This window comes from Parambassis ranga, chromosome 19, assembly GCF_900634625.1.
Source record: "Parambassis ranga chromosome 19, fParRan2.1, whole genome shotgun sequence".
NCBI lineage: Eukaryota > Metazoa > Chordata > Actinopteri > Ambassidae > Parambassis > Parambassis ranga.
Genome location: NC_041039.1, coordinates 4833679 through 4850500, shown reverse-complemented (window position 1 = coordinate 4850500; position 16822 = coordinate 4833679). Strand labels below are relative to the sequence as shown.

Here is a 16822-nt window from a genome sequence, read left to right as displayed (position 1 = left end):
TCATGATGATCAGTGTGCATGTAGAAGAAACACAAAATGACACACACAATGAAAAAGTCTTTTCACCTTACAACCCTCATCAATTATCACATGAACTCACAGATTAATTAAAACAACCCTTTAGAGGGGAGCCACAACAGATTTAGTACTTTCACTCTAAAATAAATCATATACATCGGCAAAAAAAATATAGTTTTATTTTAAAAGGACCATACATTTTTTTGCTTTATTTATAAAACTAATCAACAAATAGATCATCCGTTGATCTATAATAGTGTTTTGATCATTAATAATAAATAAGAAATCTAATTAATGTCGAAAACAAGGTTGTTTGACTTTAGTTAGAAACACTTTGTGTACGCCTGTTAAAATTCAATGCGGCCTCCACACAATACTTCTGTTGTACAACCACACCATCTAGTTGTCAAAAGGTATTTGGTGCAGTCAGTCAAACAGTCACCGACTCCAGGTTTGTTTACATATTGCAATCGACTTTGATGCATCAATTTGCTGCTGATGCTGGTGTCTGATGAGAAGACAGCAGTGCCATGTCTATGCAGTAAATATTTAGACACAGAAGGCAGCATATTAGCATTAGCTTAGCATAAACCTTGGAAAACATGCTTTTCTCTGCACAAGGAAAATAAAATCTGCTAATGAAAGACAATTAGAATATCATGTTTTATATATTTATATATTTTTTTATGATGGGCCTCCTGCTCTTGTTGTGTGTAGAAAACATTTCTCCTTGAGGCAGAAGTCTCCATTACACAGTGATTCCTGTATCAGGTCAACAAACCATAAAGAGGATGGGCAGTCGGTCTGATCACTGTTCACTGATCCCTGCACTGCTCATAGAAAATACTGACCACAGTGTGGAATCTGTCCTTTAGGTACATCTCAAGTGTTTCCAGGGACATTTGTCTAACGTCGTACCCCATAAACTGTTTCTTGGCTGTAGGGCTTACAGGCACTATCTCCTCAGTGCTGTTGGGGTCGTTGCGTCCAATGGCGGCATACGTGGGAAAAGTGCCCTGCAGGTGTTGCGGAAGACTGCAGTTGTACTTCGGGCAGCAGTATGCAGACCACATATACTCCGGCACTGCCACACGACTCCTGATCCAGTGCTCGTCATTTCTGTAGGGGATGATGCCGGTCACTATGTAGGCCTCTCCCAGACAGTAAGCTGCTAAAGTCTTGTTGACAGTGTGTTCCAACAATGCCCAGGGCCCGTCGTTAGAACCTTCCTTTTGGGGAACCACGTTGGTGAAGGTGAAGGTAGCGGAACGGGCCTCGTGGCTCTGGTGGTGAAGGCTCGGATTCAGGTGGCCACGAGAGTAGGTGGAGTTTATGTAGTCGTGAACCACTGCTTGGCTTTCAACAACGTTCTGGTCCACAGGGCCCCATGGGAAAGGGATCATGTTGCCATTGGCTAAAGGGTACGCTAACTGTTTATTAGTAAGAGGAAGAAACAATGACTGACAATTTTCTTTTAGAGCATATGGCTAACATTATGCAGACACCCCAGAATACAGCCTGCAAATCTACACTTTGGTTATGACACGTTTTAGCCAAATTGCAACTGCATTCTTTGCAGAGCTGACAGACCTTGAACACACACACATATAACAGTTCTCCTTTATAGAGACACATTTCCTCATTTTGTTTCATGCCTGAGTGTCACAGTGTATAACAAATTATAATATATAAGTACAAAATATAAATAATCAGTTTACAAATGTCTAATTCCTGCTTTTCTTACTGCTCTTCACTTTAAATATAGACTTTGACATTTAATTATCAGCAGTCAATACTTCTAGTGTTATATATAGAAAATCATTCCCCCTTTCTCACCTGCGGCTCAAACTTCCAGGGTGGAGTTGGCCTCTTCCCACAAGGAACTGTGTACAAATAGGCCGAGAACCATGGCGAGCGTCGAGGTCGACTGTACAGCGTGGCGAAGTGGTACTGGTTGTAAAAACGCTGGCATATGGGGGTCCCTGTGAAACCTTTAGGAGGCCATGAGTTGTAAAAGGACTGCTGGCACGGAAAGAAATCCCCGACGTCAGCAGCAATCAGGCTGACAGCCAGTGCCAGGATGAGCAGAGCGCAGAGAGCTGACTTCTTCATCTGGATCGAGTGCACACAGAGGTTGTCATTGCCTTCACACACAGTGCTAGGAATGAACTGAGAGCTGCTCCCTTGCAGTTCACATGTTAAAAGCAGAAGCAGTTTCTGTTTTTCTACAGGAAGCTTGGTTTCCATTCTGTGAAAATGGAAGAAGCAGCAGCAGCAGCAGCAAGTCTAGAGTTGTCAGGGGCAAATATTCACAAAGGGCCCCTCCTACCAGCGCTCATCACTATAAGCTAATAAATAATCTATTAGTGACAACATCAATCTAAAGTATGTAAGTATTGAATAATGTTTTCAAAGTCTAAATATAAACATTTATAAAAATTGAACAAAAATATCTACTTATGTCAGAAACCTTGTGAGGAAAGCTTTTATGTTATAGAATTAAAATCCCTCAAAATGTATGAATCTAACTTCTACTATCCATTTTTTAACATATATAATTCATTTGATTTGGAGAATGGAATCCATCATAGAAGATTTTTTTTTTTCCTAGACAGGGAGGACAGATGGTATGAAAGAGGAGTCAAAGAAGCCATCTATGTGAAATTGGAAAAACCCTCTTTAAACAGAGGAGGAGGGCTGAGGCATCAGCTCTCACCTGTTCACAACTCTGTCTTTGAATATGGCATAAAAAATGGTCAAGGTTAGGATTTTAAAGGGTAAGTTGTTAGGTCATCTTAAAACACACAATTTCATAACATTATATACATTTTACAGGGAAAACCACTCCCGTGCGGCCACCATTTTGGCGGAATGCGCATGCATATCCCATGAAAGGATGACGGAAGGACGTGTAGTTTAGTTTGTCGTCCCATCCTGTCTTGCTTGCTGGATAGGATGTGCCTCTAGGAATAAGTACTAGTAGTACAAAAAAATTGGACCATAAAGATGTGAATTATTCATTTTTATTCCACCAGAGTCTTTATACATCTGGTTAACCTGTGTCTTCAATCTATTTTTGAAATCATGCATGATATCTGTATTAAAAAAATATGGTCAAGTTCCAGCTGCTAAAAAAGTATATTTGTGGCCTGTTCCATGTTTTCTTGGAAAATTTCTTTTGTCCGTCTGGGTGATCTCAGGTCATGCACTGTGAAGCTGCTGAAGGTTTTGTGTTACCCCGCAGTGTTTTGTGTGTCTGTGTCTCAGAGGGGCGTGTTTTCTGGGAGAACTGTTTGTCTTTTTTCTGACACAGCACACATGAATCTGAAGTCCAGCAGTTGTGGAGCCCTCCCCTGTTTCCTTATGTAACATAATAATCAGGGTTTTGGTTCTTATCCACACAGACGCTGCAAGCTATCAGGAGAGAAAGAGAGAGGGTTGAACACACATTTCTCCACTTTTTCAGGGATTTACGGTAAGTTTTTTTTTCTAATATATCATAAATAGATGCAATCAACACTTGTGAACGCTGCCTTGTAGATTCCCCTTTTAACTTTATCAACAACATATGTGCAGAGAGGAAACTAAACACAGGCAGGAATGTTCTCCAGCAAATCCCTGCTGAATGCAGGTCTGAGATTAACCGGCGTCCACCAGGCCATGCTTTCTACTGGACTTTGACTTGTTGAGCAATATTTCATGATGTGCCTAGCTAACCATAATGTTGTATTTATCTTAGTTTCATAGACTCAAGTTTGATCTTTAGACATCTAGGAAGCTCAGCTATTCCTAAGCTGAACATAAACCTTAAAGCTTCATTGCACAAACTGACAACTGTTATAAAGTGTTATTTTTCTTAGAGTTAATCCATGGGGAGCCTATCAGGATTGTCTTTCCTTCTTGCTGCGGTGAGTGTGTACCTCTTGACCGGCCCTGGTGTCCATGGTGGAAAGATTCTGGTGTTCCCAGTAGATGGAAGCCACTGGGTCAACATGAATCTGCTGATCCAGAGCCTCCATGCCAGGGGCCATGAGGTTACCGTGGTGCGCACAGCCACCAGCTGGTACATCAAAGAGAGTGCGCCACACTACCGCTCCATCACTGTTACCTTACCTGAAGCTATCGCCATAGAGGAGCAGGACTTCTTTGTGACCTTCCTGAGCAAGATGCTGTCGATCCAGAAGGAGGGGGGATCCATTATGGGATTTGTGAACTTCTACTGGGAAATGCTTGGAGCGCTGTCAAAAATTCACCAACAGGCCAGCCTGCTGGGGGTGGAAATATTTGAGAACAAGACTCTAATGCAGTGTATTCGTGACACTAAGTTTGACATGGTGCTTCTGGACCCGGGGCTGCCGGTTGGAGTTCTTGTCGCTCATGAACTGAAACTTCCAACAGTTTTTAATGTGAGATGGATCACCAGTGGAGAGGGACACTTTGTGGTGGCTCCATCTCCAACGTCTTATGTTCCAACATCTGGATGCGCCTTGCCAGACAAGATGAACTTTGGACAAAGAGTCAAAAACACACTCTACTACTTTCTCAACACATGTATCGACAAGCTGATTGTATGCCCGCACTATGACAGACTGGTGGACAAGTACTTTGGTCCAGATGTGAAGTTCTATCACCTTCTTCAAGGAGCAGACATCTGGCTCATGAGGGTTGATTTTGTCTTTGAATTCCCCCGGCCCACCATGCCCAACATCGCCTACATTGGTGGATTCCAGTGTAAGCCCTCAGAGCCTTTATCGTCAGAGCTAGAGGAGTTCGTCCAAAGTTCTGACGAGCACGGGTTCATCCTGATGTCTCTGGGGACACTCGTCAAAGGTCTGCCAATAGACATTACTTCAGAAATTGCAGCTGCCTTTGCTCAAATCCCTCAGAAGGTCATTTGGCGGCATGCTGGAGAGCGACCCAACAATTTGGGCAACAATACCCTTCTGGTGAAATGGATGCCTCAGAACGACCTGCTGGGTCACCCAAAGATAAAAGCCTTTGTAGCCCATGGTGGCACTAACGGGATCTACGAGGCCATCTACCATGGAGTCCCCATCATAGGCATCCCTCTTCTGTTCGACCAGTTTGAAAATGTTTTGAGGATGGAGGCGCGAAGAGCTGCTAAGATGGTGGAAGCAACGAAACTCACTCGCCAGAGTTTTCTTGAGGCGTTACAGGAAGTTCTTCACAATCCCTCCTACAGGGACAACATGAAGCGTTTGTCTGCACTCCACAGGGATAAACCCATGCACCCTCTGGATACTGCAGTTTACTGGGTAGAGTTTGTAATGAGGCACAAAGGGGCTTCACATTTACGCACTGAGTCTTATAAGATGCCCTGGTATGCGTACTATTCTGTGGATGTCATAAGCCTTCTGTTGGCGGTCGTGTTGATGCTAGCAGCTGTTTTAGTAGGATCTATACGATTCCTGTGCCTTCGATTGTGCAGGAGGAGAAAACCAAAGCAGGAATGATCGATCTATTATTTTACATCACTATCTGTGTGTCCACTTTCATCATAGTTTTGTTTTTCTCTCCCTCTCTCTCTGTATCCTGGCCCTCTGACAAACCCAGTGTCTATTCTGAACATCTGCCTATGTTGTTTTTCTATGTAGTACATATGTAGTACATATGTATGTTTTTCAACATGTTTTTCAACCTGTCTCCCCCTTTACCCGGCCGGCAATCAGCAGGACGGTTCTCCCTTATGAGCCAGGTCCCGTTTCTTCTTGTTAAAAGGGGGTTCAGGCTCTGGGACTTTGTAAAGTGCCAATGTTGATTGTAAAAGGTGCTAGATAAATTAGATTAGTGCTAATTAAAATTAATATTCTATGTTTTTCTTGCTTTCAACAAATCTAATGACAAGATCAAACACAAACAGATTCCTCTGTGCCTTTATTGTTGTCCAAAAAAGATTAAAACACAAAATTGAACCCCACTTGGTCTTATAGTCCTTTATTAACATAATAGATGATAGATCTGGTTTCCTCAAACATCTATTTACAACACACACTTTTCTTGAAGTTGTTAAAGATTCTTTTCACAGATCCATCTGTAAGGTTTCTGACAGGATCCATCCATCCAGGACTTGAGTGGATCTTCACTTGTGTCTATATGTCCACAGTCTTCTCCAAGAGGGTCTTCCTGCTTCCAATCATCTGGTTCTGTCCCCGTTTCGGGGCGGCCCAGCCAGAATCTGACCAAGAGTGGAGGATTTGAGTTAATTTACCAAAACATACTGTCAGTTTGAGCTGATATTTTTGCATAGCAGCACTGCAGTACTGATAGTAACATAGTGATGTTCCCAAGGACACAGAAGATTGTGTGTGTATCTATTTTGCAAATCAACAAGTGTAACAGTGTTATTTTTTTAATCTAACGCTGTAGCCATGTCTGTTCCTGTTCTGACTTACTGCACATCATTGGTGACCTCGCTGCTGTCCACCCAGAGCCACTGGCCCTCCACCTCTGCATCCGTCAGGCCGATCCACAGCCTGCTGCTGCTGCTGCTGCTGCTCTGTTGCAGAGCCAAGCTGCTCTCGAAAACAAAGATCTAAACAAAAAACAAAAAAAGTGATTTTTAATTATTTTAACCATGCTAAAGTTGTTTTATTTACATTTATGTATATTCTACCTGCTCGAGCTTGCTGTTAACAATGAGGAGGTCGCCCCCTTGTGTCTGGCACCAGGCTCTGCTGGAGCTCCAGGTCAGCGTGCGAGAGGAGAAGTAGTAACACTTTGCCTGAAACAGTTTCCAGCTGTAGGGACATTGTCTGCAAATTCGCTCTGTGGGAAAAAGATCAAGAAGATGAATATCACTAACTGCACCAACATTTAAAGTCAAAGGTTAGAAGAGAGCTGAGACCTTTGGTCTTGTGGTTAACCACAGGACAGTAGAAGTCTAAACAGTGGTAGGCCTCCTTTGTTGAATTCAGATCAGCCTCCATCAGCTTCATTTCCTCCATCCTGCTCCTCTCCTGCTCTGCTGCCTCCTGACGCTGGTTTATCAGCACTGTGCTCATGTTCTGGTTCTCTTCTTGAAGCTCTGATACTCGCTCCTGAAGCTGTTTAAATTCTTCTTGGAACGTGTTGCTCATTTCTTGATTCTCTTCTCTGGTTTGAAGCAGTTCGTCCCTCAGGAGGCTGTTCAGCTGAGACAGTCGCTGCCTGTCCTCCTCCTGCTGAGCATTGAAGCCGATGAGACGTTTGATGGTGTCAGACATGTTCACCTTCTCCTCTTCCAGCTCAGAACTGAAGCGGACCAGCCGCTCATGTTCTTGTGTGAGCTGTAAGTTTGCTGAGGTCAGATTTACTATTTGCTCCATTAACTCGTTGCTTTGTGAACTCAAAGCGGCATTAAGAGACACAAGTCTGGTTGAAGTCTTGTTAAGGACGTTGTTCTGTTCATCCAACCATAAATTCTGCTTCTTTAGTACTTCATTTTCACCTCTCAGGTCAAAGTTTGATTCGGTCAGGGTGGGGTAATTATCACTGATGTTCTGGTAGTCAAACAGGAGGCTTCTCCACTCTGGTGTGCTCTCGGATTCAGTGTTATCTAAAGGGGACAGTAAAATAATTCATTTTTTAAACATGAAAAGTAATTAAATGTAGGAAAACTAAGCAAAATATGTCAAACCAAACAAATTAGTTGCTACTACACACCCATCAGCACCTAATCATCTCACTATTTCAAGTGACTACTTGTTTAGAAAATGAAGGTATTATATAATTTGTTAATTGCATTTTGATACTACTAAACTAGATGACAGCATTGTTGTCTTTATGCTAAGCTAGGCTACTAGTTTCTCTGTGACTTCAGCTCACATACAGTGTGAGTAAAGTGCATGTCAAGCTTCTCTTCAACAGGCCTGAGATGGATGCTGACATTTAAAAAAAAAAAGAAAATGAAAAAAAGGAACAAACTTACACAGAACAGAAAGAGCTACGCAGCTCACAAGCAGCAAGATGCAGAGCGTCGACAGGCACAAGACGGGACAGTGGTGACGGCAGTTCGCCGATTTCTTGATCCTGAGGCAACCTGAAGCAGCAACAAACACAACATAAACAGATTGCATCGTGCTGCACTTACTATTAGCAGTAACAACTGTAATGTTACTTACTTTCTTCCTGTTCCTGTTTGGCTGAAGTCACTGAGACCATGCTTGGTCCTGGGTTATTAATCCACTGGAACCACCGATGACTGACCATTTTACCTAAACACAACAGCAGCACCTTTATCACCACACACCTGAAAACATGCTCTATTCTATTATTGTGGGATGAGCAGCAGAATGTAAAACCACAGATGTGTGCAGTTTTGCCTCTGCTCATTAGAAAACATGAATGCTCCACTTGATCTTGATCTTCTTCAGCCCACACATAAAACACAGACACACCAAAGGCTTTCGGTGTGGTTTTCCTGTTGCGTCAGTGTCTACGGCATGTACACGGGTTTTCTGAGCAAAGGAACACATTTTGTTGTAGATAGCATTCATTTTTTTAATAATATTTTCAGTTTTTTGCAGAGGTTGCCTGTTTTACTTGGTTTATTTTTTGTTGTGGCATGAAATAAATCATATTCAGTCATATCGAAACTCAATTTGAAACCATCGGAAATGTTTCAAAAGAAAATTAATTTCAACTTTTCTTTTCTCACATTTACCACGTTTTTTCTTGCAGTTTTATGATTATATGATTATAATTATCCAGTACACCAGTCTTTAATACATCCATTTGTTTTGGCATGCAGTACTTGCACTTGTACAAACTTAATATTTTTATAGCGCATATGCTTTTTTAAAATCCTTTCCTGTTGCATTTACAGCACAGACATGCACAAACTGATGCAGGACTTACCTCAGATTCTTGCACTCACAGTTTGTCCCGAGAAGCACCACAGCTGACTGACTAACAGCTCTGGTGAATCCACAGTCCATTTAAAGGCCTGTTTACCCCCTGTTGTTTTACTTCAGATAAGTTTATATGCACTAATGATGGCCTGTTCTGTTTATCTCTCCTTAAACAATAGTCACTGAGGGCACAACAGAGTGTCATTGTTTGCACGCTGACTTCCTCACTTATAAAATGAATGATTACTTTGATGGTGCTTGGCTTTTTTTCTTTCTTTTTCTCTTTAAAGGTTAACTATTGAAAGAATAAAGAACATAAATAAAAACCTAATTCTGTTTATATCCATTAGATGGCAGTGTGTCATTTTACACATTTTTAAATAGCTACATATATATATATATATCAATAGTGAATACCATTTTATAGAAGTTGCACATGAAAAAATTTAAATGTATAGTTTGTAGTATTTGGTTGATGGGATCATACAGGTTAACTTCATACTACATGGTCAAAAGTATATAGACACTTGGTGTGATTAATTGAGACTTTGTAATTTACATCAGAAAAAAAAGTTTTTCCAAATCTTTAGGGTCAGTACCCCCACACTTGTCAATATGAGACATTTAATAGGGATGCTGTGCTCCCCTTCATCATCCCTGATTTCTTTATGGGACAAGAATGCATAGAATGCATAGAAGAATGAATAATATCATTTTTTTTGTAATAATGGCAACAAATGGTTTGATTTTATTTCCGAGTTCTAATCTAAGAGATGTTTTTTTTCTGCTATAATATTAGAATTAGAAAAATAAATACATAAATAAAGAGCACATTTCCATGGCTATATTGGCAAAATAATATTTTACATTGTGTATATAATGATTATTCTTCAATTAGATTTATCACATGTTTTTTTTAATGGAAGAACTTGTGATTCAGCTTCATCCAACAGGTTTGAGATGAAAAGACATGACTCTGAACATCAAACATGAAGATATTGAAGTAACTATTTTAAAAGCAGTGGCATTTTACTTCTTCAGCAAAAATCAAAATAGCTCCTCCAAAAAAAGTATCCCAAAAAGGTTTGCAAATATTTATTTCATTCAATGATGTGTTTTAAAGATACAGTCGAATCTCAAACATGCTGCTATCAGCAGGACATTTGGTGTCAACAGAGGCTGAATGATAAAAAAAAAAAAAACACAATGCTCTCTCACAGTGCTGGCTAATATGCACGAGAAAGGAAATGCAGCCCAGCTTTGTTTTATCGTCCTCTGTCTCCGACGACGCATCACTTTATGATCTCATTATAAGATGTGATTTGCTGCAGGTAGCGCATGAATCATTGAATTTATAGACAGACACTGAGTGTGGTGTAGGTGTGAGGAGCAAACCAAGACTGTGAGATGTGATTCATGTATCTTTACAAAACCCTGCCGGGGGCAACTCTTTCTCAGTGATCAATTAGTCTGCATTGCTGCATTTGTGAGAACATTTTTAAATTAAAATTAAATTAGACTTATTTCACTACATTTAAAATATTGACATTAATTACTTAATAATTTATATGTATGAAGCCCAGTATTTGGGGTAGACTTTAAGTTTTTTTTAAAATATGTAACTTTTTTGTATTTATAAATTATAAATTAATTATAACATATTCACAAACAAGATTACAATTTTTAAAATATTTTTAATAACATTTTAATTTTATGTCCATAATTTCATTTTATATAGGCTACATTGTATTGAAAAATTATTAGTATGTAAAGTATTACAAAATGTATGAAAAAAAAATAATTCTAATGTAAATTCATTGCACAAAGTAATATTAATGCTTGGTTTGACAAATTACTTCACAGTTTATCCTGACAATTTGATTATGCTAAGCTAAGCTAATGTTTATCGTAAAGTGGTAAATCCTGTACGTTAAAACACACAGAAAAAACATGACAGTATTAACTTTAGGTTTGCACTTTACTTTTCCAAACCACCATATAGACCAGAATGGGGATCAGGCTCACAGGGATGAGAGTGAGAGTGATCACCAGCCCGTGGGGAGCATCCTCCAGCACAAGCTCCTCCTCAGTGCAGTCCTTGAAGTAGATGGAGTGGATGTAGAGGAAAAAATCCTGAATCTGGGGGTTTGGGAAGAAGCAGCCCGTCAAATGGCTCAGCCTCTCCAGGCACACCGTCAGGTTGTTGTAAGGTCTGTAACAAATGCAAAGAAGATCATGTAGAGCTGAAATAAATAAATGAATTATTGAATCATTAAATCAAATTTGGCTGCAACTGACACTTTTTAGCCTCCATTAGCAGAATGTTAGTGCATAATTGCAAAAATGAATCACCTGTAAAACGGATAAAAAAGACATTCATTTGATCTTTTATCATTTCAGCTCTGAGAAATAAACAATGCCGTATTTGCCAAATTTAAAATCAAATGATGTAAATGTAAATAGAAACTTTAGTGACTGAACACAAGCACCCTCTGCATCCCATTTTTAGGACAATGGCATAAACAGGACAGGGGGATTGCTTTCCTGAGATAAAATAGCTTTAGTAAAGATCAGTAACATTAATCGGAACACAGATAGAACACACAATAGAGAGAGAATTAGACTGTGGCAGCTCCTGCAGTGTAGATGACAGCTTCTGCAATATGTTTACGTGTAAAAAAAATAATCAAAACTTAACCCTCATGTGTTGTTCGGGACATTTTTGTCCTCTGAGAGAAATTTTTCTGTTTATTTTGGCCATAACTTTGTCAATATGTGGACAAATTGAATCATTTTTCCTCAATAAGCTTAATTTTACATAAATTTTGTTAATATGATTTTAAAATTTTTCATAGGTCAACGGTACACTGTGGGCAAATTTTACCCCCTAATGTGTTGTTCGGGGACAAAAACGTCCCCTAACTTTAACGGTTTTAAAAATATATTAGATAAATATTTTTTTGAAATTTTTTTGCATAGACCTTTTAATTAACTTCAGTTCTAATCAACAGTAGTGAAAAAATCATTTTCCCCCAAGATTTTAACCCTTTAATCACCAATTTTATAAGGGGTGGTGCTGAAAATTGAAAAAAAAAAACACAAAATGGCTCATTTTTAATAGAAAAGGTGAATGTGGACTGGATTCTTTTTAACCTTTATTACAGTCTTGGTCATGTCAAACATCAGTAAAAAAATTGACTTTATTGCATTATTAGTTTTTGCACAGCACTGGATTTTCTTTTTTTCTCCCATTTTGTCCCATAGACTTACATTATAAACACACTTTTTTTGACTGCACAGCCATGGCACTACATAATCATGTATTCTTGATTGTTGGTGGTTTACCCTGTTGGTAGGAGGTAAAATTTGTGATTTTTAGAGTTAACAACTTAATTACCATATTAACCCTTTACCTGCAGTGATAAAGAAAATGCTAATGCTAATCACAAATGTAGCTCTCAGCGTAAGTTCAATCAGGAAGACTCTATTTCCCATCATTCACCATTTATCCCTATCCGCTTCCTAATCTTTCTCCCTCTATCCCTCACTCCTCTGCTCCCCCTCTCTTCCGCTCTCTTAGTCAGGTGCTTAATAGAAAGCACCTCCCTCACCAATCAGCTGTCGCTTTCCATCCCTCTCCTGACCAATCACAGCTTAGCACGAAATTTAAAAGTCTTCCTCTCTTCTCCAGCTGTCAGGGGAGAAGGGGGGGGGGGGGGGGGGGATCTTATGATCCAGCAGCCTCTCCTCTTGCATTTTCCCCCTTTCCGGATGTGGTCTTCAGGATGGGGTCTAGGACGCCAATGCACATTCAAACTTTGTACTTAATAAATCTTTCTCATTCAGTTCGCTGAGTCTCTCATGATTGAAATGTAAACATTGCAGCTAGGCTATCCTGTCCTAGCTAACAGAATGTAAAATGGGTTGTTTTGGTGCACCTCAGTGGTAAAATGCTTTACCACTGAGGTGCATTATATTTAATGTTTTAATTCTCAATGTTGTGTAAGTCCCCCACTAAGTGAGCTCCTGAGTTCAGTATTGTTTTAAATGGTTACATTTGTGCCTGTTTTGTTGTGGTGCAGACGACCCACATTTACTATTTAAGCTGAAATGCATCACCCTGTTGATGGGGGCACATATGCATTTAGTATAGAAGTCGAGGGACAAATATTTCCTTTTTTTTTTTTGCATTAATCCTAATATGAAGCATTCTTTGTAAAACACCTAATTATATCATATTTCCAGTCAGTGAAAAGTATTTAGTGCTGCTATAAACTACTACTTGTAGAAGTTAAGAAGTTAAGTACCTCTAGAAATAAATAAACAGTTACTACTTTTATAAGGATAATTAGATAAATGAGAAATAATCAACACACGACATACCAACAAATAAAAAAAAATGTATTTTTTACTGACCTGATGATATTTTCTAGGACACACCAGGTATCTTTGTTGATAGTCTGCATTTCCTTGTGAAAATCTTCACCACAGTAGTAGTGACTGAACTCTACCAGCAAGTCCCGTTGGCAGCGGTTGCCTGAGAACAAGTTTTCTTGGTCCTGGAAACTCTCTGGAAAGTTAAGAAAATACATCTATATATGTGACATTTTAGACAAAAAATATAGGGACCCTAAATGGAGAAAATTTCAATCGGCTTTCACCTGAAAGTGAAACTAAATATATGAACAGGAAATGTTAAGAACAGGAAATGTAAATACACTGATAAGAACAGGGGACTTTCCGTCTCTCTCATAAGAAGTGGTTTTGCTCACCATCATCCTCTGCGATAACATCAGTTGTTTGGTTGCTCTGTAGGTTATCCTTGAGCTGATTCTTCTCCTCTTGGTACAAACTGGAAGTCCCATTTATCAGTGTTTCTGCGGGAGAAATTTCATTTTCTTAGTTTGACAGTGTTTCACTTCTGTGTACAACGAGATGATTCTTATGTAGGTGGTGGTTGTTACTTAGTTTAACTTAAAGAATAATTGTGGTTTGGGTCTATGGTGTGTGCTTTACAACTCGAAAGTTGCACTGTAGCTTTCCATGAATCCCAATATTTTGCATTATCAGTACACTTTTTTTCAGGTTCTTTTGATCTTTTTTTGTATATCAGGATGCTCAACAAAAATTCTTTGAATAAGTAGTCAGAAAAACAGGAGATTATAAAACAGATTAGTTAAAAGATCAAAATCGAACTGGCAGATCAAGGCAAGTTAGTTGCAACCCCACTAATGACAGAAAAAAACATTTAGGAAAAAGTATTTAAACCCCTGCTGATTTTGCCCACTAACAAGGAAATGATCCATCTAAAATTTCAATGAAGACAGATCAATAAGAAAAAGCATTGAAAAAAGTTATAAATTAATTCACATATTCATAAATTATAAAAAGTATTTGATCCTCCACCAATCAGCCAGATTTCTGCTCCCAGGTGTATTTTATACAGCAAAGGAGCTGACACTGGGGGCCCTCTCAGCTCATTACCTGTATAAAAAACACCGTCCACAGAAGCTATCAATCAATCCAGATTCCAAACTCTTCACCATGGCCAAGACCAAAGAGCTTTCCAAGGATGTCACAAGACTATGGACCTACACAAGGCTGGAATGGAGTACAAGACCATAACCAAGCAGCTGGCTGAGAAGGTGACAACAGTTGGTGTTAATTTCTCAAATTGAAGATACGTAAAATATAAGTCTCCCTCAGTCTGGAGCTCCATGAAGATATCACCTCGTGGAGTTTCAATGATAATGAGAAATTATAGAATGATCATTTCTTTATTAGTGGGCAAACTTACAGAATCAGCAGGGATTCAAATCATTTTCCCCAACTGTAAATTAAAATAAATACAAATACAATTTTAGCTACATTTTTGTTGTTTCATTTTTTATATTGAACTACATGCTCTTTTTAAGTAAAATGTATTAAGTAATTATATTATCATATCATTTACATATGTGAGTTTCCTGCATTGTAACTGTAACAAGATGTGCCTATCATTTATCTGTTATAGAACCTGGCCTGGAAATGAGGTACAAAAAAAATAACTGAGAAATTCTGATTAGCATAAGCAGGAAATGAACTTACTTAAGTCATCTCCGGCCTGCTCCTCCTCGCTGATGTCGGAGGATTGTAATTCCGCAATACCTGGAAACACGCATTTAATAAGTAATAAGTCATTTTTTTAAAAGCCCATTTCAAAATCTCAGATTGTTTCTATAGTTCATTTGAATTTTACACACACGCACACACCCCGAGGAAAACATTTAGCAGATCGAAAGAAACAGAAAATACCATGTGAACCTGAAAGCCCCCTGGGAGGTCAGATACGCACCGAGCATGAGACTAGGGAAGAGAAGGAGGTAGAGGATCATGGTGGACAGCAGGAACCTCTGAGGCCGATCTGTGACCCAAAGTGTCATTCTGAGACTAAACTTAAGTTAAGACAGCTCAGAGACTGAGGGGGGAAGTCCAGCCCTCTACAGCTGGGCATGAGTGTGTTTATGCTCTGGTGATGAAGAGTACCTGATAACATGCTGAGAAAAGAAGAAGAGTGTTCAGTTCATTTGCCCTTGCATCATTTGTTTATCAATAAGAGATCTATATTGTATGCCAGTTATATAGAACTGCATAGCTCAGATAGGGGAGCTGTAATGCTGTAAAAGTCGCTGTCTCTAATATACCCACAATTTTTGTTTTTAATCTTCTGTCAATAATCTAGTGAAGAATAACAAACCAACTATTAATTTAAAGTTCTTTAATCTAAGTCTGATGGCCTCAGTCTTATAGTTTCACTGATACACACACAAGATCCTGCAGGGAATCCTGATTGTTGTTGAGCTGCTCTAACATTAGTGGTAATGTGAGCACGCCCAGTTTCCTGTTCCTCCTCAGATAACCGGTGAAAATGTTCTTTAGGGATTTCCTCCTTTGTTTCTGTGAGGGTGGCCGCCAGAAAATCAGGAAGCCGCGCAGCATTAAGAAAACAAACAGCGCAAATGTGCATGTGGCTGCAACAACAATGCAAAACCTCTCCTTATTTATGCAAAAATGAGGATGCACTCAGAAGTATAAACAACAACTTCCTGTATTTTGCAGTTGTTAATGAGCTTTTTGTAAAAACTTCAGGCTACAGGACAGCTTGTGGAGACAGGAAGTTCAGGCATTCAGAGGGTATAGCTGCACTTTTGAAAGACATGTCTGGGGAACTTGATGTGCATAGCTTGTGATTCTGTCCACCCGGTCAGGTATCATCAGGTGTTTGTGCATTTGCAACCTCAGATGGAGGAATACTGCAGTGCACGGTAGATGGCTGACTTGGCTGTTGTGTTTTTGTAAAGTTCTGATATGCGGATATTGCACACAGTAACCAGGGCAGTTTGGAGATGAATGAAATCCCTCAGTCCCAAAATTTAGGTGAACTAAAGCTGGATTTATGGTTTTGCACTGGGTCTAAGAGGAGAGGGTATCACAATGGTGTGTGAATTTCAGGGATTCGTTTTTATGGTGGCCCTGCAGGTCAAAACACTATAAGTTTGCCCCAATACACATGCGAAAGGACACACTCACATGCACATGCACACACACACTGATGGCACTGAGTTAAGATAGCAGTCAGCATGTGCTGAAACAAAAGTCTGTTGACTTATGGGGGTATTTATTATTTCTGCCTATCACTGTATGTTACTGGTATAGACGAACTAAGACAAATTATTTAATAATAATTTTTGGACAATTGACTGATATAATATGCAGAAATTTGGCACTGACACATCATTCTTTCCACGATGTGGACAGTACAGTTTCTGTTGTGTTTCTGTGAAAGCGCATCACAGTGTTCACACTTCACAAAGCGTCATTTCTTGACTGATTGCAAATCACATCAGCTTATATCTTAGCTCAGGTTCTATTGAATTAGAAACAAGACATGTTGTCCCTACCCTTTCCATAATCTG

The 16822-nt window shown here is 39.4% G+C and overlaps 3 protein-coding genes and 1 pseudogene across 3 annotated transcripts; 1 reads left to right on the top strand and 3 right to left on the bottom strand.

Moving 5' to 3' along the window:
* Window positions 1–177: 177 nt before the first annotated feature.
* Window positions 178–2282, bottom strand: LOC114452144 (endonuclease domain-containing 1 protein-like). Its single transcript, XM_028431290.1, has 2 exons — window positions 1855–2282; window positions 178–1448 (listed from the first exon to the last, which is right to left on the bottom strand). Exons 1-2 carry the CDS (start codon window positions 2263–2265, stop codon window positions 834–836), a joined length of 1026 nt encoding a protein of 341 aa, XP_028287091.1. The 5' UTR covers window positions 2266–2282; the 3' UTR covers window positions 178–833.
* Window positions 2283–3337: 1055 nt separating this feature from the next.
* On the top strand, window positions 3338–5956 carry LOC114452143 (UDP-glucuronosyltransferase 1-2 pseudogene; annotated as a pseudogene).
* A 471-nt stretch (window positions 5957–6427) lies between these two features.
* LOC114451587 (C-type lectin domain family 4 member M-like) lies at window positions 6428–8183 on the bottom strand. Its single transcript, XM_028430327.1, has 5 exons — window positions 8139–8183; window positions 7946–8062; window positions 6884–7573; window positions 6653–6804; window positions 6428–6571 (listed from the first exon to the last, which is right to left on the bottom strand). The coding sequence occupies exons 1-5, from the start codon at window positions 8176–8178 to the stop codon at window positions 6428–6430; spliced, it is 1143 nt and encodes a 380-aa protein (XP_028286128.1). The 5' UTR covers window positions 8179–8183.
* A 2405-nt stretch (window positions 8184–10588) lies between these two features.
* LOC114452086 (receptor activity-modifying protein 1) lies at window positions 10589–15342 on the bottom strand. Its single transcript, XM_028431193.1, has 5 exons — window positions 15202–15342; window positions 14955–15014; window positions 13640–13744; window positions 13284–13437; window positions 10589–11079 (listed from the first exon to the last, which is right to left on the bottom strand). The coding sequence occupies exons 1-5, from the start codon at window positions 15287–15289 to the stop codon at window positions 10833–10835; spliced, it is 654 nt and encodes a 217-aa protein (XP_028286994.1). The 5' UTR covers window positions 15290–15342; the 3' UTR covers window positions 10589–10832.
* Window positions 15343–16822: the final 1480 nt, after the last annotated feature.